General features: G+C 64.9%; 6 protein-coding genes across 6 annotated transcripts; 4 read left to right on the forward strand and 2 right to left on the reverse strand.

Moving 5' to 3' along the window:
- Positions 1–35: 35 nt before the first annotated feature.
- CHLRE_12g507001v5 (uncharacterized protein) lies at positions 36–4,157 on the forward strand. Its single transcript, XM_043068166.1, has 5 exons — positions 36–670; positions 989–1,295; positions 1,667–2,157; positions 2,557–2,635; positions 2,956–4,157. The coding sequence occupies exons 1-5, from the start codon at positions 158–160 to the stop codon at positions 3,030–3,032; spliced, it is 1,467 nt and encodes a 488-aa protein (XP_042918197.1). The 5' UTR covers positions 36–157; the 3' UTR covers positions 3,033–4,157.
- Positions 4,158–4,615: 458 nt separating this feature from the next.
- Positions 4,616–9,823, forward strand: CHLRE_12g507000v5 (uncharacterized protein). The gene is made up of 7 exons (XM_043068165.1): positions 4,616–5,879; positions 6,183–6,384; positions 6,592–6,651; positions 6,904–7,014; positions 7,271–7,356; positions 7,580–7,899; positions 8,070–9,823. Exons 1-7 carry the CDS (start codon positions 4,761–4,763, stop codon positions 9,283–9,285), a joined length of 3,114 nt encoding a protein of 1,037 aa, XP_042918198.1. The 5' UTR covers positions 4,616–4,760; the 3' UTR covers positions 9,286–9,823.
- Positions 9,824–10,015: 192 nt separating this feature from the next.
- CHLRE_12g507004v5 (uncharacterized protein) lies at positions 10,016–11,967 on the forward strand. Its single transcript, XM_043068168.1, has 3 exons — positions 10,016–10,135; positions 10,657–11,257; positions 11,326–11,967. Exons 2-3 carry the CDS (start codon positions 10,806–10,808, stop codon positions 11,453–11,455), a joined length of 582 nt encoding a protein of 193 aa, XP_042918199.1. The 5' UTR covers positions 10,016–10,135; positions 10,657–10,805; the 3' UTR covers positions 11,456–11,967.
- An 8-nt stretch (positions 11,968–11,975) lies between these two features.
- On the reverse strand, positions 11,976–13,735 carry CHLRE_12g507005v5 (uncharacterized protein). The gene is made up of 2 exons (XM_043068169.1): positions 13,478–13,735; positions 11,976–13,310 (listed from the first exon to the last, which is right to left on the reverse strand). Exon 2 carries the CDS (start codon positions 12,827–12,829, stop codon positions 12,551–12,553), a length of 279 nt encoding a protein of 92 aa, XP_042918200.1. The 5' UTR covers positions 12,830–13,310; positions 13,478–13,735; the 3' UTR covers positions 11,976–12,550.
- A 100-nt stretch (positions 13,736–13,835) lies between these two features.
- CHLRE_12g507006v5 (uncharacterized protein) lies at positions 13,836–15,997 on the forward strand. Its single transcript, XM_043068170.1, has 4 exons — positions 13,836–14,056; positions 14,142–14,255; positions 14,522–14,819; positions 14,921–15,997. The coding sequence occupies exons 3-4, from the start codon at positions 14,784–14,786 to the stop codon at positions 15,401–15,403; spliced, it is 519 nt and encodes a 172-aa protein (XP_042918201.1). The 5' UTR covers positions 13,836–14,056; positions 14,142–14,255; positions 14,522–14,783; the 3' UTR covers positions 15,404–15,997.
- A 52-nt stretch (positions 15,998–16,049) lies between these two features.
- CHLRE_12g507007v5 (uncharacterized protein) lies at positions 16,050–17,995 on the reverse strand. Its single transcript, XM_043068171.1, has 3 exons — positions 17,253–17,995; positions 17,174–17,179; positions 16,050–17,040 (listed from the first exon to the last, which is right to left on the reverse strand). The coding sequence occupies exons 1-2, from the start codon at positions 17,722–17,724 to the stop codon at positions 17,175–17,177; spliced, it is 477 nt and encodes a 158-aa protein (XP_042918202.1). The 5' UTR covers positions 17,725–17,995; the 3' UTR covers positions 16,050–17,040; position 17,174.
- Positions 17,996–18,427: the final 432 nt, after the last annotated feature.

Here is an 18,427-nt window from a genome sequence, read left to right on the forward strand (position 1 = left end):
TACGGTTGTGACGGTTTCGCGCCTGGCGGCGCCAACCGCCGATCCGGCGGCGGAGGGCGGCGGCGCGGATGATGCGGATCTGGCGGGGCAGCGGCTGGTGGAGTTGAAGCTGGCGAGCGGCGGCGAATTCCACATGGGCCCGGCGCTCGACACGCAGATGTGGAAACCAACCGCTGACGCAAGCAGCTATGTCGTGGGTTTCCGGCGGGATGGCGGCTACGGCGCGGCCGCCAATGAGGGGTTTGCAGCCCCGTACGGCAAGTGGGCGATGCAGGCCTTCACGCGACACGACGGCGGGCGCTCCGGCGCGCTGTACGTCAGCCCCAATGTACGGCGGCCAGCTGGCGGCGGCGGTAGCGGTACGGCGGCGGCGCCATACGACGGTTACGACATGACGCTCGTCCAGGAGTGGGATGAGCAACCGCCACTCGACGTCGAACTGGTGCGGCACAACAGCCTTCACGTGGGGCCGTTGCGCGGGGAGCTGGCGGTTGTACTGCTGTACAACAGATCGTTGAGTGAGGACGAGCTGGGGCAGTTGTACCGCGCCTATGCGCCGCGTTTTGGTTGGCGGTTGGGGCCGCGGCCGTACCGCACGTGTGCGGCGGAGGATGCGGCGGCGTGCGGCGCGCTGCCGTGGGAGATGGACATCCAGGACTCAGCCGTCACGGTAGGCGGCGGGTGCAGAGCGTGTATGCGTGTGTGTGTGTGTGTGTGTGTGTGTGTGTGTGTGTGTGTGTGTGTGTGTGTGTGTGTGTGTGTGTGTATGTGTGTGTGTGTGTGTATGGGGGGGTTGTCCGTGGGGCGGGAGGGCGCGAAGGTATTGGCACGTGCTGCATGCCGCAGGCGGAGAGGTTGGGGCAAGCACGTAAGCGTGGGGTGGTGGCGGTCCAGCGAAGCGTTCCAACGAGCGACATGGACAAGCACAACCACAGTCCCGCGCCACTCCTGCCCTGCTGCCTATGTCTGCCTCGCTTGGCGCCTGCAGGCGGACCGCGACCTCATCTGCTTCAACGTGCGCCCCCGCGCCGGCACCACACCCCCGCCGCCCCCGTCCGACGCCTCAGAGCCCCCCGCCTCAGCAACCACACCCACCCCAACCCCAGTACCAGCACCCACACCCACACCAGCCCCAGCAGCAGCCACAGCCGCAGGGGCGTGCAGCCCCGCGGCTCTCGCCTCGGCTGAGGCGGCGGCGGAGCTCCGGATCCTCTTCGGCGCCGACTTCGCCGGCCCCTTTGAGGACATGGTGCGGCCCGGGTTCGTGCTGGTCAACGGCCGCAGGTGGCCCTTCGGTGAGCCTGTGAGGGTTCCGGGAGCGTGGGGTTGGAGGTTGGGGTGTGTGGGGATATGGGGATGTGTAGGTTGGATCGCGCGTGTGTGGTGGGGTGTGGACTGGGGTAGGTGCCAGGGTTTGCTCCCGGCTTGGCTGGCTGGTGAGTGACGCCGTGCAGCTAGGTAGCTAGCCCGCCGCGGCAGTGTAGGCGTGAGAGCTATCTAGGCGGGCACACACGTTCGCTACGGCTTCCTTCCCCGCTCCTACACTGCTGCACGCAATGCCCTGTTGCAGTGCCTCACCCCATGTCCCCACACACACCTCCGCCTCGCTCCCTTCCCAACGCACCCTATCTACCACCTCCACACACGCCTCTGTGCCTGGCTCCAGACTGGATCCGTGTACGGCATCCCAATGAGGATCGCTCCAGGCCCGCAGTTCGCATCCCGCTCTCCCCGCGCCTGCCGCCGGCGGCGCTCGGCAACGCCACCATCTGCCTAAACAAGAGCGGCAGCGGGTCCGGATCCGACTTCATGACCTGGCTCCAAAGCCGGGTGTACGACGAGTGGCAGGACGCCGGCCGTTCGTCGTACTGCTCCCTCACGTTCTGGCGGTCGCTGGATCTATCGTACAGTTTTGTTGTGCGCCCGCCGCGCCCGAGCACCACGCCGCCGGTTACCACGATTCCCGGCGGCGGTTTTGGCGGTGTGTACGGCGGTTATGGCGGCGGTGGCATTGCGGTTGGTGGCGGCGGCGGGGCCACGTGTTGCCAGAGCTGCTCGACGCCCGTGTTTTTTGCGTCTCGTGACGTGTTCTACGGCCAATGCGGCGCCGCCACCAGCAGCGCTTACAGCACCTGCTGGAAGAGCGTGTCCAACTCGGTGCGACTGTGTGTATGTGTGTGTGTGTGTGTGTGTGTGTGTGTGTGTTTAGGGGTCTGTGTGTGAAAGGTTGAAGCGGGTTGTGGAGGGGGGGCGTGGGCAGGGCTTTGGGAGCGTTGGGGTTGACGCTTGGCGCACGCAGGTGGGACTGCCACGTGTGTGCCCTCCAACGGCGGCCGGGGCAGCGGGCCGGGGCGGTGGGCAGGAAAGGGAGAGGGAAAGGGAAAGGGAAAGGGAGAGGGAGAAGGAGAGGGAGGGGAGAGGAATGGGAGGGTAATAGGACGGGAGGCATCAAAATGCGCCGCTTGCTCCCCCTCCTGCCTTTCCGCTGCCCTTTCTTACCCGGTTCCCACTTCCTGAATCCCACAACCCCCCTCCCTCCTTGGCTCCGCTCCCCAGGAATGTGTGAATGCCGCCATATCCGGCTGCGGCTTTGCCTCGTCATCGCTCTCCGGCTTCGCGTCCAAGAACCCCACAGGTGGGTACCGGTAGCTAGAAGAAGGCAGCGCGCTAGCTGCTGTTCCGTGTGTGTGTGTGTTTGTGGGAGCAGGGGAACGAAACGCGGGAAGGGTTGCACGTCGAGCTCCGCGTGTTTGGCGAGTGCGTGATGTGTGCGGCAGGCCTCGGCACATGTGTACGTGCGTGCAGCAGCAGTGGGTTATTTGGGCTCTTGCTTCGCTCGCCTTACTTTGCCACCGCCAGCTTTAGTCCTATCTCGCTCCACCCACCCGCCGCCGCCGCCGCCAGCCGCGTACGTCATGTGTACCGTATGTGCCGTGTGCTGCCTCGCTCTCTCAGGCTGCTGCCGCTGCATCACCAACGTCTACGGCTGGTGCGGCTGCGGCAGGATTGTCAACTACTGCTGCGCCGCCTAGACAGGCGGCACTACTACTGGTGGGGTGGGATGGGAGGTGCTCGATCGTTGGCGGCGGCGGTTGGGGGCAGCGGCAGCTTTGGGCCGCCAGCGGAAGCGGCGGCGGCGGCTTGCTGTGAGTAGTGGCGATCAATGGCGAGGAGCGAGAGTCGCACAGCCCGCCCTAACCCGCCCTAACCCGCCCTAGCCCGCCGGCCTAGCCTCGACCCGCCCGAGCCTGCCTACCTACCCGCTGTTGCCGCTGGTGCTGCCGGTGCTGCTGCTGCCGGAGGCGCCACAACTAACCCGCACGGTCAGGACTTGCGCGCTGTGTGGTGTGAAGGAAGCAGGCAGATGGGTGGAGGTGTATAGACATGAGCAGCGATGGTTGGAACACATGTTAATGTTTGGGGGGCCTACATACCGCGGGGCCCTTACCTGATCTACGCATGCAGCAGTTTTCTCACATTCTTATTATTGGAGCGCGAAAACGCGTTCAGTGTCCCATTCCAGCTAGGGACACGACCACACACACTAGTGCACTTGTTGACAAAGGCACCTGCGGGTGTGGCGCAATCCTAGCTGCACGCACACAGGGACACTCATTCAAGCAGATGCATCCAGATGGCCTTTCCCAGGGGTTCCCCTGAGGGTTCCCCTGGTCTTTCTTGCTATCACTTGCACGCAACGTGCGATATGCTCCTCAATCCTGTTGTTTATTGCCTTATATTCCTTAATTCGTCTTATATGTACGGACATGAGATTTCACCTTTTGGCTAGCCGCAAGCAAGTTGGTGGGGCCCTACTGCCCTGTGAAAGAAGAACAACACATGCCTTCTCATAGTTCTCCTGGATTTTCGTCCGTGCACGCACGCATTGCTGAGCATTGGTTCTACTGCCTTACGCGCACACGTACACGGTACGGTACGGGTTCACATGCATACATAGGATACAGAGTACGGCTGGTGACACGGGTGTGGTGACGTACGGTACAGGCTGAAGGCGACGAACAAGAAAAGGTGGCTCTCCCTCGCAAGGGAAAAGTGGGCTGTGCCGCCACGCCACGAAAGTCAAGATGTCCATGGACTCGCGAGGTCGCTTCTCGCTCCAGCCGAGTTTTCCCTGCCGCCTATTTTTCTACAATAGGGAATAGCAATTAGTAATACGTGGCGCTCGCGGTTTGCGCCAGTTTGGCACTTTTTGTCAACGCAGGCAGGCAGGCAGGCAGGCAGGCAGGCAGGCAGGCAGGCAGGCAGGCAGGCAGGCACGGACAGGGGCAATCCTGGGGGGCTTCGCCCCCCCCCTGGTTCGCTTCGCTCAGGGGGCTCAGCCCAAAAATGTTGAAGGGGTTGCATTTGGGAGGCGCGGCGGCGGAGGCGGCGGTGGTGGCGGGTCACGCCAAGGAAGGTAGCAAGCAGGCCATCCAGTAAGTAACGCGGCCGGGGGTTTTGCAAGGCCTCTGTGCGTCTGTGCAGTTCTGCGCCGTAGAGCCTGGGGGAAGTTGTAGTTGCGGGCGTTCCGCACGCGAGGGGGGGAGGGCGGGTGAAGGCGGACGGGGCGTGGCAAGTTGAGGCTTTGTAGGTTGGCGTGCGTGCGTGTTGGGGTCTAGGGCGGGCGCCTACACGAGCCAGAGCTCATGACCCGGCGCGGCCCAAACTGGTGGGGTAGTGACCTGAAGGACCCGGCACGGCTTTGTAATAAAACACCAGGAATGTGCACACTTGGCTAGGTGGTTGTAGCAGCTGGAGGCATGCAGCATCAGCCGGCCTCTCCCGCGCTTGCCGCCCTTTTTGAGCGCCTTGCCGCCGCGCCGAGCGAGTGGCTGCAGCACAGCAGCCGAGTCCGCCGGCCCCCTGCAGCTGCTACTGCTGCAGCTACTGCTGTCGCTGCTGGCGACGAGCAAAATTTTGAGCGGCGGCTGTCGCGATTGCAGCAGCAGCGGCAGTCGCAGCAGCGCGGCGCCGCGGCCGGCGGTGAGCGCGCAGGCCCGCACAGCAGCGGCGGCGGCGGCAACGCAGACACTGTTGGTTATGCAGCAGCAGCAACAGCAGCAGCGGGCGGTGGTGGAACCGGGAATGTTGGGGTTGGCGAGGGAAGTGAGGCCGGCAATGAAGAGGAAGAGGGCGAGGGGGAGGAGGAGGACGAATCGGGACTGGGCTCGGTGGCGGACCGGCTGACGGAGCAGCTGAGGGCGGCGGTGGCGGACACACTGGTCGCTAGCAGCCTGCAGCAGCTGCAGCGGCAAGAGGAGGGGGAGGGGCAGCGGGAGGAACGGGGGCATGGAGCGGGGCAGCAGCTGCTGTTGTCGGCGACATCGGAGCCGGCGGCGGCTGGGAGTGAGGGCGCTGGTGATCGACCCATGGCGGCCGCCGCCGCCTCCACACCCAAAGAGCCGCCGGCTGGCCCCCTGGCGTCATCATCCCCGCCGCTGCCGCTGGCAGCGCCGCCGCCGCCGCCGCCGAGGCACCTGCTGGGGGCTTGCAGTGTGGTGGCGGTGGTGCCGCGGGCTCTGGGGCGGGCGCAGGTCAGACTGCTGCTGAGGCAGCCGCAGCAGCAGCCGCGGCCGGAAGCGTGGGATGATGATGATGATGAGGAGGAGGAGGAGGAGGAGGAGCACAAGGAGGAGCAGCAGGCGGAGAAGGCGGAGGCCAGGCGGCGGCGGCGGCGGAGAGCGAGGCGGAAGCAGCAGCAGCGGTGCCAGATGGGTGGCGAGGAAGGGGCCGCCGCCCTTGGCAACGAGGACGAGGACGGGGACGGCGCGAGGATGGTGCAGTTGGGGTCAAGGGCGGGAGAGGGCGGCCGTGTGGGGGGCGGCGGAGGTGGCGCTGTGGAGGAGGGCGAGGAGCTGCGGCTGCGTTGGTTCGCACAGGTGCGTGTGGCGGCTGGGGTTGGGCATGGGAATGGACGCTCTGGTAGGGATCATGGTGGTGATGTCGAGGGGTCCTGTCCTTCTGCGATGTTCACACACACACACACACACACACACACACACACACACACACACACACACACACACACACACACACACACACACACACACACACACACACACACACACACACACACACACACACACACACACACACACACACACACACACGCACATTCACCTTGCATGCACGGTGTTGACAGGCTGCCGTTGTGCTTTCCTGACACGCGCGCGTACTTACAGGCCGCAGTGGTCTGCCTGCCGGCCGCCGCCATCACCACCGCCGATTCGGAGCCCAGGGGCGGCGGCGGCAGCGGCGGCGCGCGGCGGCGGCGGCGCGGCGCGGCGCTCAGTGGCGGTGTGGTGCGGGTGGCGCGGCTGTGTGTGGCGGCGGAGGGGGCGCCGGCGGAGGCGTCGGAGCCCGCACAGCGGGGCATGTGGAGAGGTGCGTGCGCACTGGGTTGTGGGTGTTCACAGCCTGTGGGTGTGCATGTGCTTTTGACAACCTCCCGGTCACTGCCAGTGCGCCCTGCGTGTTGACTGTGTGGTGACCCAACCGTCACGAACCCCCGCACCCACTCACCCACCCATACCCGACCGACCGACCGACCGACCGACCGACCGGCTCGTGATCACGCTCCCGCTCCCGCAGTGCCGTGGGAGGAGTACGGGCTGCGGCTGGTGGACGTCACCTGCGGCGGCGGCGGCCTGGGTGGGTGCGTGAATAAGCGAATGAGTGTGCTTGGCGGAGCGAGTGCGCCATGGCCCCAGTGCTGTTGGGGGCGCCATGACAGCCGCCGTCCATGAGGCACGCTCACACACGCCCCGCCCCACCCACGTGGCGACGATTCCTTTCCTACCATATTGGGACCTAATCGTTGGGCTCGGGCAAATAACCCCACCCCATAAACCATCCCACCCACCCTCCCACCCCACCCCACCCTGCGGCCTCATATTACGGTAGGCACAGTGTCGTACGGCCACACGGGCGGCCTGACCGCCGTCGAGCCGCCGCCGCCCTGGGGGCTGTCGCACCTGGTGTTGACCACCTTCCCGGACCGCAGGCCGCTGCAGGGTGAGCCAGGCCGGTGGGGGAGGAGCTGGGGTAGGGGAGGGGAGAGGGTTGCAGGGGGCTGTGGAGAGGGTGTGAGGGTGTGAGGCCGCTACACGCCCGGCCGTCTCCGCCTGCGCTGTGCTCTCTCGTGTGACACACATAGCTCTCCCGCCTCTAACACACAGCGCTGCAGTCCCAAGCCCTTCCTCCGTGCGCTTTCATACCGTAACAGAAACCCATTTTATTCCGCTTCCAACCCCAACCCAACCCCATACAGCGCTGCAAACGCGGCTGGAGGGCGCGGGCTGCTTCCGGCCCCTGCCGCGCCGCCTGTCACAACTGGGGCCGGCGCTGGAGGCGCAGGTGGGTGAAGGGAGAGAGGCGGCGCGTGTGGCAGGCGGGTTGCCCGTGTTGGGAGGTGCTGCTGGTGTTGGCCGCGATGTCGTTGGTGGTGTGGCGTGTGGCCAGCCGCCGACTACCTGCGAGCCCCCCGGGGGGACGACCATCCCTTACACACATACACACATGCACACACACACACGCACACACACAACCCTTCCCTGCTTCTCTCCCAACCCCGCATCAGTTGGTGCAGGCGGCGCTGGCGGGCGCCCTCGCAGACGCCAAGGCGCAGCTCCGGGCCGCTGTGGCCGCGCATACACACACCCGCCACGACACCGCCCCCGACACCCCCGCCACAGCCCCGCCCAGCCCTTCACACCACAGCTCCCAGCCCGCTGCGGCAGCAGCACCATCAGCCCCTGCTACTGCTACTGACACTGCTACTGCTGCTGCCGCTGCTGCTGTTGTTGGGCTGCACGTGGGTTCGTTTCTGATGGGGCGCCTGGAGTGCCGGCTCAATGTGGCACTGCCGGCGGTGGCGGACGCGCTGGCAGCCATTTGCAGGTGCGTTAGGGAGCACGAAGCAGGGCAACCCGCAGGTGTGTGTGTGTGTGTGTGTGTGTGTGTGTGTGTGTGTGTGTGTGTGTGTGTGTGTGTGTGTGGCGCGCAGACACACATCAAAGGCAACTGCCATACGCATCAGGTGCCTGGGCCGTGTTGTGCTACTTGTACAGGCGCGCCGCCAACCCCCATCTGGCGCCGTACGCCTGCCGGCGGCTCAACTGCCGCGGCGAGGCCGAGCTGTCGGACGCCCTGTACGGAGCAATGTACGACAACATCTCCAACCGCCACATGGCGGTTGGTGCGGCGGCGACTGCTGACGGCGGCGGTGGTGCCGGCGGCGGCAGGCGGCGGCGCAAGCGAAGCCGTGCCGGCGGCGGTGGTGCTGGGCTTGCGGGGGAGGAGGCGGGCGCGGCGGGAGACGGGATGTTGGTGGAGGAGGGAGCTGAGGTGCTGGTGCTTGGAGGCGCGGGTGGTGGTGTTGGGGGCGGGGAGGGGCTGGAGGGAGGCGAAGAGCCGTGGGGGGGAGACGAAGAGCCATGGGATGGGGAAGAGGAGGAGGAGCAGGGCGGCTGGCGACATGATCAGGCGGAGGAGGAGGAGGACGAGGGCGATGGCGGCAGTGGTGGGCGTGAGTGGGAGCACGGAGGCGGCGGTGCATACGGGTACCAAGATGTTGGGTATGGGCCGGGTGGTGAGGGCGAGGAGGAGGAGGGGCAGGGGGGCGGGGAGCGGTGGCGGCGGCAAGGTGGGGTGGGGCGGCGCCCGCGCGGCCGGCGGGGGCGCCGGAGGCCGGATTGGGAGCAAGAGGGGGAGGCGGAGGAGGAGGAGGAGGAGGTGGTGGAGGAGGAGGAGGAGGCGGTGGAGGAGGCGGAGACAGACGGTGGCGGCGCTGCCTGGCATGGCGAGGACGATGAGGGTGCGAGGGCGGGTGTGGGAGACTACGGTCCAGGCGTTGGGGGCGGGTACGAGGAGGAGGAGGCAGGTGTGGGGGTGGATCTGGAGGCCGAGGCTGCGTGCGAATGGTACGCCGGTGGCGGCACGGCGGGTGGCGGGCAGGAGGGCGAGGACGAGGATGGGGAGGAGGAGGAGCAGACGCAGGAGCCATTTGCCGACGAGGAGGAGGAGGAGGATGGTAAAGAGGCCCGGCAGCAGCACAGGCAGCAGCGGCCTGCTACTGCCGCCACTGGTCACCACGCGGCGCCCGGCCCTGCTACTGCCGCAGGGGGTCGTGCAGGTGGAGGCGGTGGTGGGGGTGGTGGGGTTGGGGGTGGTGGGCTGCAGCCGCGGCATGCGGTGGCGGCGGTGGGTGCCCTGCTGGGTGTGCAGCCGCTGCACGTGGCGGTGCGGGCGGAGGAGGAGGAGGACGGGGACGACTGGGCGTTTTGATGGCGCCGCATGGCGGGAGGGAGGTCCGGCAGTGATACGGATGAGGGGTATGTATGTATGTGTGTAAAACAGTGCGTGGACATTACTCACGTCAGCGACATTTAAGTGCCGAGTGCTGACAGCTGACTGCCTGCTGATTCTAGATGTGAGCAGCAGAGGAGCGCTGTGTACGGTGACAGCGTGGCGGCAACCGCCCCAACTCCCAACGAACTTCCAAAATGATAGGATCCACAACGATACTGCACCCAAGTGCTAACGGATGACAGGGGAGCTGCGCTGGCGGTTGGCACGGCACGCGACTGGGAGCAGGGTAGCTGTGCAGGGGGCTGGGGGTGAGCTGATAGTTGGCACGGCACGCGACTGGGAGCGGGTAGTTGTGCGGGCGGCCAGCTGCGAGGACGATTAATGTTCAGGGGCAATATTATAAATGGCGGGGCTGCGAAGCTGGCTGTTGGCGCGGTGCACGGCCGGGAGCTGACGGTTGCGCGCGGTGTCGTTTGGGAAGCCTCGTGTGAGCTGCGTGTAAACTTAGTTGGGATGCATGGGGCTGCGCCTTTGCCATCAGCTGCAACGGGGCTGCACACGGGGTTCACACGCGACTGCTGCTCACCGGCGTGGCGGGGGCGGCGCCGAAGGCACAGAAACTCAACGGAAACTCAGTCGAAACTCGAAGGAAACTCAGCAGATACCCAGCAGAAACTCAGCCGAAACCTCTTCAGTTCATAGTGACGTTAATAGTCGCGATACCGTCAATGAAGCGATCGCTAAAATAACTTACAATTGTTTCCTTTTCACTCGGCGTAAAATTCGGACCCCAGCGCGCGCTGCAGCAGAGGAGCGGGAATCAGTGGCGAGCGCAGCAGGGCCAGGGGTAGACGAGGCAGTTGAGGGCGCCGTGCCCCTGCCGCCGGCCGTGCGATATCCCTACCCGTGCGATTCAGCCACAGCATTGGCCATGCGCCGCTTTGAGCGGGTGCTCCTCGGCTGTGCGCGAGAGCCGGCCGCGGCGGTGGATGGTATATGTCAGCCAGCAGCGGCACCGGCGGCGCGGCCGCCAGCAGCAGCAGTGCGCCTGGTAGCAGCAGCAGCGGCGGGGCTGGGCGAGGCATGTGCCTGCAGTTGGTGTCGCCGCTGCCTGTGGGCCAGCGGTGCGCGTGCGGCCAGCCATACGAAGCGCGCAAGGTGCCCGTGGTGACCATGGTGTATGGCCCGGACACCATCTTCCCTGTGCGTGCCCAGCTCTACGAGCTGCACTCTGGCTGTGCGTGCCGGGGCTGCGTGGTGGCGTACAATGGCGTGCAGGATAGGCTGTTCCGCTACAGCAGCCGCTCCTTCCTCAGTCTCCGCCACTTGTACAACTTTGTGGACCAGCTCATCGGCAGCGGCATCAATGTGGAGGCCTACGTCAACTCGCAGCGGCGTCAACGCTGCCGCCAGACACGCAGAGACCCAAGCAGTTCTCGGTCTCTCTGTTCCGCCTCGTGTGGCAACAGTTTGAGGTGCGGCTGGACCGCTGCCACATGTTCACGTGCCCAATTTGCGGCCGTGCGCCGCGTTCCCTTATCTGCAACGCAACGGTGATCACCTTCCTCGTCCAGTTCTACCGCGGCACGCCCCTCACTACACAGGCCGCGCCCCTCAGTGACGCCATCGGCATGCGTGCGCACAAGCGTGCGCACAAGCGTGTGGATCGGTGCTGGTGCCCGGAGAAGAAGGGGAGTGCGGCGGTGCGGGGCTTCAGCAGCGCTCTGCGGGGCGATGGCAGGGACGTGTACGGTCAGAGCGTACCGAGCTGGGTGGCAGCGGCGGACAGCGCCAAGCAGCACAGCTCGCCAGCGGCACTGGGCGCCTTGAATGAGAGCGTACCGGAGGCCGACCGCAGTGCCAGCCTTACCGTCGGGTTCATGCGCATTGTCTCAGGCGCCGCTAATGCTGTGGGTGGCGCCCAGGCTCCTCGGCTCGCGGTCGCCTGGTCGATTGCATGGCCAGCACAGCACCGACGAATGCGTATCTGCCGCGCGTGTACACCACGGCCGCCAGTGCGTGCGCGGATGTGGTCGAGAGCCAGCAGCACCACCAGCCGCATACAATCGCACCGGCGCTGGGCACCCATGCGAAGGTGGTGGCGGACGGCGCGCCTGTCCTGTTGGAGGCGCTTGCTGTGCTTTAACGGCATGCACCACTCGTTACGGCCGATGCCATGCGGCCTGTTGCCACGGTGCTGCGCAAGCTGTGCCAGCTGGCGATCTTGTGCAGGTCGGGGTTTGATGGCAGGCCGTGTGTCAGCTTGCCTGGCCCGGCATCAGCAGAGACAGATGAGTGCCTGCGCTCAGCACACTGGTGCGGGCTTTGGGTTTGTGCGGCCACGGTATGAGTCGGGCATGGACAAGAGAAGCGGGCTGGCGGGGGTGGATCCTGCACGCATAACTTCAGCGCGCGGGGCCCACGGACTGGCGGGATCTTCATCGTGTTTTGTGAGCATGGGGTGTGCTATGCATCCTTTATGCTGCCGTGCGCGGAAGGGCGGAATGAGATGTACAGCTGGATGGTGTCGTACCTAGAGCGCGCGCCAGCGGTGGTGGTCTACGACTTTGCATGCAGCCTGCACGACTACTGCGTAAACCGCGCGCCGGCATTCTTTATGACACGCTGTTTGTGGTAGACCGCTTTCACTGGAGCAACCATACCGGCTGCTCGCACGCTTACAATATGGCGCTGTTCCCGGCCCTGAGGAGCCTGAACTCGGAGGTGGCAGAGCAGAGGAACAGTCAACTGCAGCCGCACAAGCCTATGGTCAGTCAGATGTGTTCTGCCTCGCCACCACGCGCCGAGATTGGAGCCACAACATAAAAATCGCTGCCCACAGCCCAAAGCCCGTACACAACTACTTTTCTTTGCGTGACTCGCAGCCGCATTTGTCTCGTGTCCGAAGAGCAAGGAATGCGCACAATCTGCCAGCCGACAAGCAACACGATCATTGCTACCCCTAACTGTTCAGGTGACGGCGCTGCGGCTCCTGCCGCCTTGTGTTCTGCCTCGCCACCGACTTCCCCATCCCCCCACCAGATAGACGGGCAACTTGCTTTACTTTACAGTCAGGATATTGGTGGCGTAGCCCCTCTGCGTGCGCGCACAAGAGGACAGCAGACAGTGCAGACAGTCTTCACGAACTGCACGCGCGCCAACCACATCTCAACGGAATTCTACCGAGGGCCACATGCCGTGGAAGCGAGGCGGTGCCGGGTGCGCGTGCACCCGGAACTGCTCAGCATTCCTGTGCTGCCCACTCACCAGCACGCCGCACGGGGATGCCTACCCAGCACTTAAAGGGAACGGTGTCGATGTTGCCGTGCTCGCGTTTCAGCTGCGCAAAGACATGCTTCTGCATGTAGTTAAGCGAGTAGTTGCCAGCACCCGCAGCCCCAACCGTGGCGCCACCACCCACGGCAGATGAGCTTGGGCCCGAGCGGCTGCTGCCGCCACAGGCGCTGCTAGGCGACACACCACGCAGCGGTGGCTGGGCGCGGCAGCGGGGAGGATCCATTGCCGCTGCCGCTGCTGCACCTGACGCTGGTGCGGCAGCGGCCCTCAGCACCTGCCGTGTGGCTTGCTGCAGCGTGGGCCCTAGCAGCTGTACAAGCTGATCCACCAGTGCTGGCAGCTGCCACTGCTGCTGCTGCTGCTGTTGAGGGGCCACTGCATTAACGCGAGCGCCAGGCTGGTGAGGAGCGGCGTCACCGCTGTGCTGCGGTGGTGGGCCCGTGCACCGCTGGTGGCTCTGTGGGTAAGTGCACCCCTCGCACCGGGGCCCGTCCGGCGGGCAGCGGTTGGTGGTGTGGTACTCACCTCAGCTGCTGCTGCTGCGCTTGCGCTTGACCCCATCGCTGCTGACCCTACTGCTGTATCCACCGCCGCCAGCGCCGCCGCCCACAGGACCGGTGGCAGCGGCGCCACCAACGGCCTCACTGCCACCACCGCTGCTGTGGCCGAAGCTCTTCGAGGTCGGCTGGAAGGTCGGCGGTGCCCTGGTCTTTGTGAGCCAGGGGTTCACCGTGCTTCAGCTTGTGATATTTCGGATGAACATAAAGCAAGACTTCAACAGCCTCGCGGCCAGTTCCAAACATGTTCCATTGCCTAATCTGCACCTCAGATACACAACTATGTGATCAGCACAGACGGCTGTTGCGCTCACGCTGGCCGCGAGGCTGTTGAAGTCTTGCTTTATGTTCATCCGAAATATCACAAGCTGAAGCACGGTGAACCCCTGGCTCACAAAGACCAGGGCACCGCCGACCTTCCAGCCGACCTCGAAGAGCTTCGGCCACGAAACAAAGACTTCGGACATCGGCTTGATGTCCTCCGTTGCGAAAGCGGAGTATGGGCGCTGCGTGCGGAAGAAGTGGAGCACCGTGGAAAACTTCATCGTCGGCACGCCGGGAAAATCGTTATGTCTGTAACAGAGTTAGCAGCAGAAGTAAACTGCGAAGCTGTGGACTTTGCGCGCTGCGGTAAGCGTAGCTTTAAAAGAGCAGCAATCGCTCCAGGGTGGTGTCATGTCGCTCCCGGCTCTTGTCACTTGCAGCACACCTGCTGCAGTGTTCGCCCGCTCTCCTTGCGATTCCCAGTATTTATTTGCCGGCTGCTGGCGGCTGAACGCGAGCCTTCCGGCCCGCATGGCTTCCGACGCGCGACCAACCGGCAGGCGTTGCGCGCAGGCGTCTCGGCGCCCCGTGCTAGTTCATACACTGTAAAAACTGCGTCATTTTTAAACGTGCGTCATTTGCCTCTCGCAGCTTTGCCCCTTCTCTCACGCCGAAGCCCCGATGGGCCTGCCCGCCCTGGTCCCCACCCCGCAGACACTGGCGCCCGGCAGCCGGCGGCCGTGACGCCGGTGCTGGTGCACAACCTTTGCGACAGAAGCGACGATGACAGCGACGCTATCGCCACTGCAGAGACGATGCCCGCGCCAGGTGCGTGCCAAGCAAGGGGACAGGCATGGGTTCTGCCGCGTGGCGGGCGGAGGCCGGTTACTGCGTCCCAGTCAGTCACAGCCCCTACATATCACTTATTTGGATGATACGGTGTTGATGCGCGGGTGTGTGATGTCCTTAAATGTATTGTAACGCCGCCCGAGGGGCTGGCGTGGTTGGATGGGGCAAGATCGGCCGGGGTGGGGGGGCCGCCGCCTCGCCACGCCACGCCGCCACCTTACCACGATCCCTGTTCACGCACGCAGGCAACGACACCGCCACCATGATGACGGACCGGCGCACCGGCAGCAGCAGTCGCAGCGGCGCGCGCGCAGGGTGCAGCGGCACCTGTTGCTGGCCACTCACGCGGCCGTTCCACTGACCGCCACGCTAGTGCACGAGCGGCAGCAGCAGCGGCAGCGCGACACAGCAGCGGTGGTGGCAGTGAGGCCGTTGGTGGCGCCGCTGCCACCGGTCCTGTGGGCGGCGGCGCTGGCGGCGGTGGATACAGCAGTAGGGTCAGCAGCGATGGGGTCAAGCGCAAGCGCAGCAGCAGCAGCTGAGGTGAGTACCACACCACCAACCGCTGCCCGCCGGACGGGCCCCGGTGCGAGGGGTGCACTTACCCACAGAGCCACCAGCGGTGCACGGGCCCACCACCGCAGCACAGCGGTGACGCCGCTCCTCACCAGCCTGGCGCTCGCGTTAATGCAGTGGCCCCTCAACAGCAGCAGCAGCAGCAGCAGTGGCAGCTGCCAGCACTGGTGGATCAGCTTGTACAGCTGCTAGGGCCCACGCTGCAGCAAGCCACACGGCAGGTGCTGAGGGCCGCTGCCGCACCAGCGTCAGGTGCAGCAGCGGCAGCGGCAATGGATCCTCCCCGCTGCCGCGCCCAGCCACCGCTGCGTGGTGTGTCGCCTAGCAGCGCCTGTGGCGGCAGCAGCCGCTCGGGCCCAAGCTCATCTGCCGTGGGTGGTGGCGCCACGGTTGGGGCTGCGGGTGCTGGCAACTACTCGCTTAACTACATGCAGAAGCATGTCTTTGCGCAGCTGAAACGCGAGCACGGCAACATCGACACCGTTCCCTTTAAGTGCTGGGTAGGCATCCCCGTGCGGCGTGCTGGTGAGTGGGCAGCACAGGAATGCTGAGCAGTTCCGGGTGCACGCGCACCCGGCACCGCCTCGCTTCCACGGCATGTGGCCCTCGGTAGAATTCCGTTGAGATGTGGTTGGCGCGCGTGCAGTTCGTGAAGACTGTCTGCACTGTCTGCTGTCCTCTTGTGCGCGCACGCAGAGGGGCTACGCCACCAATATCCTGACTGTAAAGTAAAGCAAGTTGCCCGTCTATCTGCTGGGGGGATGGGGAAGTCGGTGGCGAGGCAGAACACAAGGCGGCAGGAGCCGCAGCGCCGTCACCTGAACAGTTAGGGGCAGCAATGATCGTGTTGCTTGTCGGCTGGCAGATTGTGCGCATTCCTTGCTCTTCGGACACGAGACAAATGCGGCTGCGAGTCACGCAAAGAAAATTAGTTGTGTACGGGCTTTGGGCTGTGGGCAGCGGTTTTTATGTTGTGGCTCCAATCTCGGCGCGTGGTGGCGAGGCAGACCACATCTGACTGACCATAGGCTTGTGCGGCTGCAGTTGACTGTTCCTCTGCTCTGCCACCTCCGAGTTCAGGCTCCTCAGGGCCGGGAACAGCGCCATATTGTAAGCGTGCGAGCAGCCGGTATGGTTGCTCCAGTGAAAGCGGTCTACCAGAAACAGCGTGTCATAAAGAATGCCGGCGCGCGGTTTACGCAGTAGTCGTGCAGGCTGCATGCAAAGTCGTAGACCACCACCACTGGCGCGCGCTCTAGGTACGACACCATCCAGCTGTACATCTCATTCCGCCCTTCCGCGCACGGCAGCATAAAGGATGCATAGCACACCCCATGCTCACAAAACACGGTGAAGATCCCGCCAGTCCGTGGGCCCCGCGCGCTGAAGTTGTGCGTGCAGGATCCACCCCCGCCAGCCCGCTTCTCTTGTCCATGCCCGACTCATACCGTGGCCGCACAAACCCAAAGCCCGCACCAGTGTGCTGAGCGCAGGCACTCATCTGTCTCTGCTGATGCCGGGCCAGGCAAGCTGACACACGGCCTGCCATCAAACCCCGACCTGCACAAGATCGCCAGCTGGCACAGCTTGCGCAGCACCGTGGCAACAGGCCGCATGGCATCGGCCGTAACGAGTGGTGCATGCCGTTTAAGCACAGCAAGCGCCTCCAACAGGACAGGCGCGCCGTCCGCCACCACCTTCGGCTGGGTGCCCAGCGCCGGTGCGATTGTATGCGGCTGGTGGTGCTGCTGGCTCTCGACCACATCCGCGCACGCACTGGCGGCCGTGGTGTACACGCGCGGCAGATACGCATTCGTCGGTGCTGTGCTGGCCATGCAATCGACCAGGCGACCGCGAGCCGAGGAGCCTGGGCGCCACCCACAGCATTAGCGGCGCCTGAGACAACGCGCATGAACACGACGGTAAGGCTGGCACTGCGGTCGGCCTCCGGTACGCTCTCATTCAAGGCGCCCAGTGCCGCTGGCGAGCTGTGCTGCTTGGCGCTGTCCGCCGCTGCCACCCAGCTCGGTACGCTCTGACCGTACACGTCCCTGCCATCGCCCCGCAGAGCGCTGCTGAAGCCCCGCACCGCCGCACTCCCCTTCTTCTCCGAGCACCAGCACCGATCCACACGCTTGTGCGCACGCTTGTGCGCACGCATGCCGATGGCGTCACTAAGGGGCGCGGCCTGTGTAGTGAGGGGCGTGCCGCGGTAGAACTGGACGAGGAAGGTGATCACCGTTGCGTTGCATGCAGATAAGGGAACGCGGCGCACGGCCGCAAATTGGGTACGTGAACATGTGGCAGCGGTCCAGCCGCACCTCAAACTGTTGCCACACGAGGCGGAACAGAGAGACCGAGAACTGCTTGGGTCTCTGCGTGTCTGGCGGCAGCGTTGACGCCGCTGCGAGTTGACGTAGGCCTCCACATTGATGCCGCTGCCGATGAGCTGGTCCACAAAGTTGTACAAGTGGCGGAGACTGAGGAAGGAGCGGCTGCTGTAGCGGAACAGCCTATCCTGCACGCCATTGTACGCCACCACGCAGCCCCGGCACGCACAGCAGCCAGAGTGCAGCTCGTAGAGCTGCTGGGCACGCACAGGGAAGATGGTGTCCGGGCCATACACCGTGGTCATTACGGGCACCTTGCGCGCTTCGTATGGCTGGCCGCACGCGCACCGCTGGCCCACAGGCAGCGGCGACACCAACTGCAGGCACATGCCTCGCCCAGCCCCGCCGCTGCTGCTGCTACCAGGCGCACTGCTGCTGCTGCTGGCGGCCGCGCCGCCGGTGCCGCTGCTGGCTGACATACCATCCGCCGCAGCGGCCGGCTCTCGCGCACAGCCGAGGAGCACCCGCTCAAAGCGGCGCATGGCCAATGCTGTGGTGGCTGAATCGCACGGGTAGGGATATCGCACGGCCGGCGGCAGGGGCACGGCGTCCTCAACTGCCTCGTCTGCCCCTGGCCCTGCTGCGCTCTCCACTGATTCCCGCTCCTCTGCTGCAGCGCGCGCTGGGGTCCGAATTTTACGCCGAGTGAAAAGGAAACAATTGTAAGTAATATTAGCGATCGCTTCATTGACGGTATCGTGACTATTAACGTCACTATGAACTGAAGAGGTTTTCTGCTGGGTATCTGCTGAGTTTCCTTCCAGTTTCGACTGAGTTTCCGTTGAGTTTCTGTGCCTTTCGCCCCATGCAGCGCGGCGCCGCCCCCGCCACGCCGGTGAGCAGCAGTCGCGTGTGAACCCCGTGTGCAGCCCCGTTGCAGCTGATGGCAAAGGCGCAGCCCCATGCATCCCAACTAAGTTTGCACGCAGCTCACACGAGGCTTCCCAAACGACACCGCGCGCAACCGTCAGCTCCCAGCCGTGCACCGCGCCAACAGCCAGCTTCGCAGCCCCGCCATTTATAAAATTGCCCCTGAACATTAATCGTCCTCGCAGCTGGCCGCCCGCACAACTACCCGCTCCCAGCCGCGTGCCGTGCCAACTATCAGCTCACCCCCAGCCCCCTGCACAGCTACCCTGCTCCCAGCCGCGTGCCGTGCCAACTATCAGCTCACCCCCAGCCCCC

The sequence above is a fragment of the Chlamydomonas reinhardtii genome, chromosome 12 (assembly GCF_000002595.2).
Source record: "Chlamydomonas reinhardtii strain CC-503 cw92 mt+ chromosome 12, whole genome shotgun sequence".
Taxonomy (NCBI): Eukaryota; Viridiplantae; Chlorophyta; class Chlorophyceae; order Chlamydomonadales; family Chlamydomonadaceae; genus Chlamydomonas; species Chlamydomonas reinhardtii.

Bases quoted from the DNA above. Each gene is read 5' to 3' on its own strand.
- CHLRE_12g507007v5 (XM_043068171.1), bottom strand. From the start codon at position 17,724: ATGCGCCGCTTTGAGCGGGTGCTCCTCGGCTGTGCGCGAGAGCCGGCC.
- CHLRE_12g507004v5 (XM_043068168.1), top strand. From the start codon at position 10,806: ATGTTCACGTGCCCAATTTGCGGCCGTGCGCCGCGTTCCCTTATCTGC. The intron at 11,258-11,325 runs GTCGATTGCATG...CACGGCCGCCAG, and splicing joins CCTCGGCTCGCGGTCGCCTG to TGCGTGCGCGGATGTGGTCG.
- CHLRE_12g507005v5 (XM_043068169.1), bottom strand. From the start codon at position 12,829: ATGGATCCTCCCCGCTGCCGCGCCCAGCCACCGCTGCGTGGTGTGTCG.
- CHLRE_12g507006v5 (XM_043068170.1), top strand. From the start codon at position 14,784: ATGGGGTCAAGCGCAAGCGCAGCAGCAGCAGCTGAG. The intron at 14,820-14,920 runs GTGAGTACCACA...CCACCACCGCAG, and splicing joins GCGCAGCAGCAGCAGCTGAG to CACAGCGGTGACGCCGCTCC.
- CHLRE_12g507001v5 (XM_043068166.1), top strand. From the start codon at position 158: ATGTGGAAACCAACCGCTGACGCAAGCAGCTATGTCGTGGGTTTCCGG. The intron at 2,158-2,556 runs GTGCGACTGTGT...TCCGCTCCCCAG, and splicing joins GGAAGAGCGTGTCCAACTCG to GAATGTGTGAATGCCGCCAT. The intron at 2,636-2,955 runs GTGGGTACCGGT...TCGCTCTCTCAG, and splicing joins CGCGTCCAAGAACCCCACAG to GCTGCTGCCGCTGCATCACC.
- CHLRE_12g507000v5 (XM_043068165.1), top strand. From the start codon at position 4,761: ATGCAGCATCAGCCGGCCTCTCCCGCGCTTGCCGCCCTTTTTGAGCGC. The intron at 5,880-6,182 runs GTGCGTGTGGCG...GCGTACTTACAG, and splicing joins GGCTGCGTTGGTTCGCACAG to GCCGCAGTGGTCTGCCTGCC. The intron at 7,357-7,579 runs GTGGGTGAAGGG...ACCCCGCATCAG, and splicing joins GGCCGGCGCTGGAGGCGCAG to TTGGTGCAGGCGGCGCTGGC.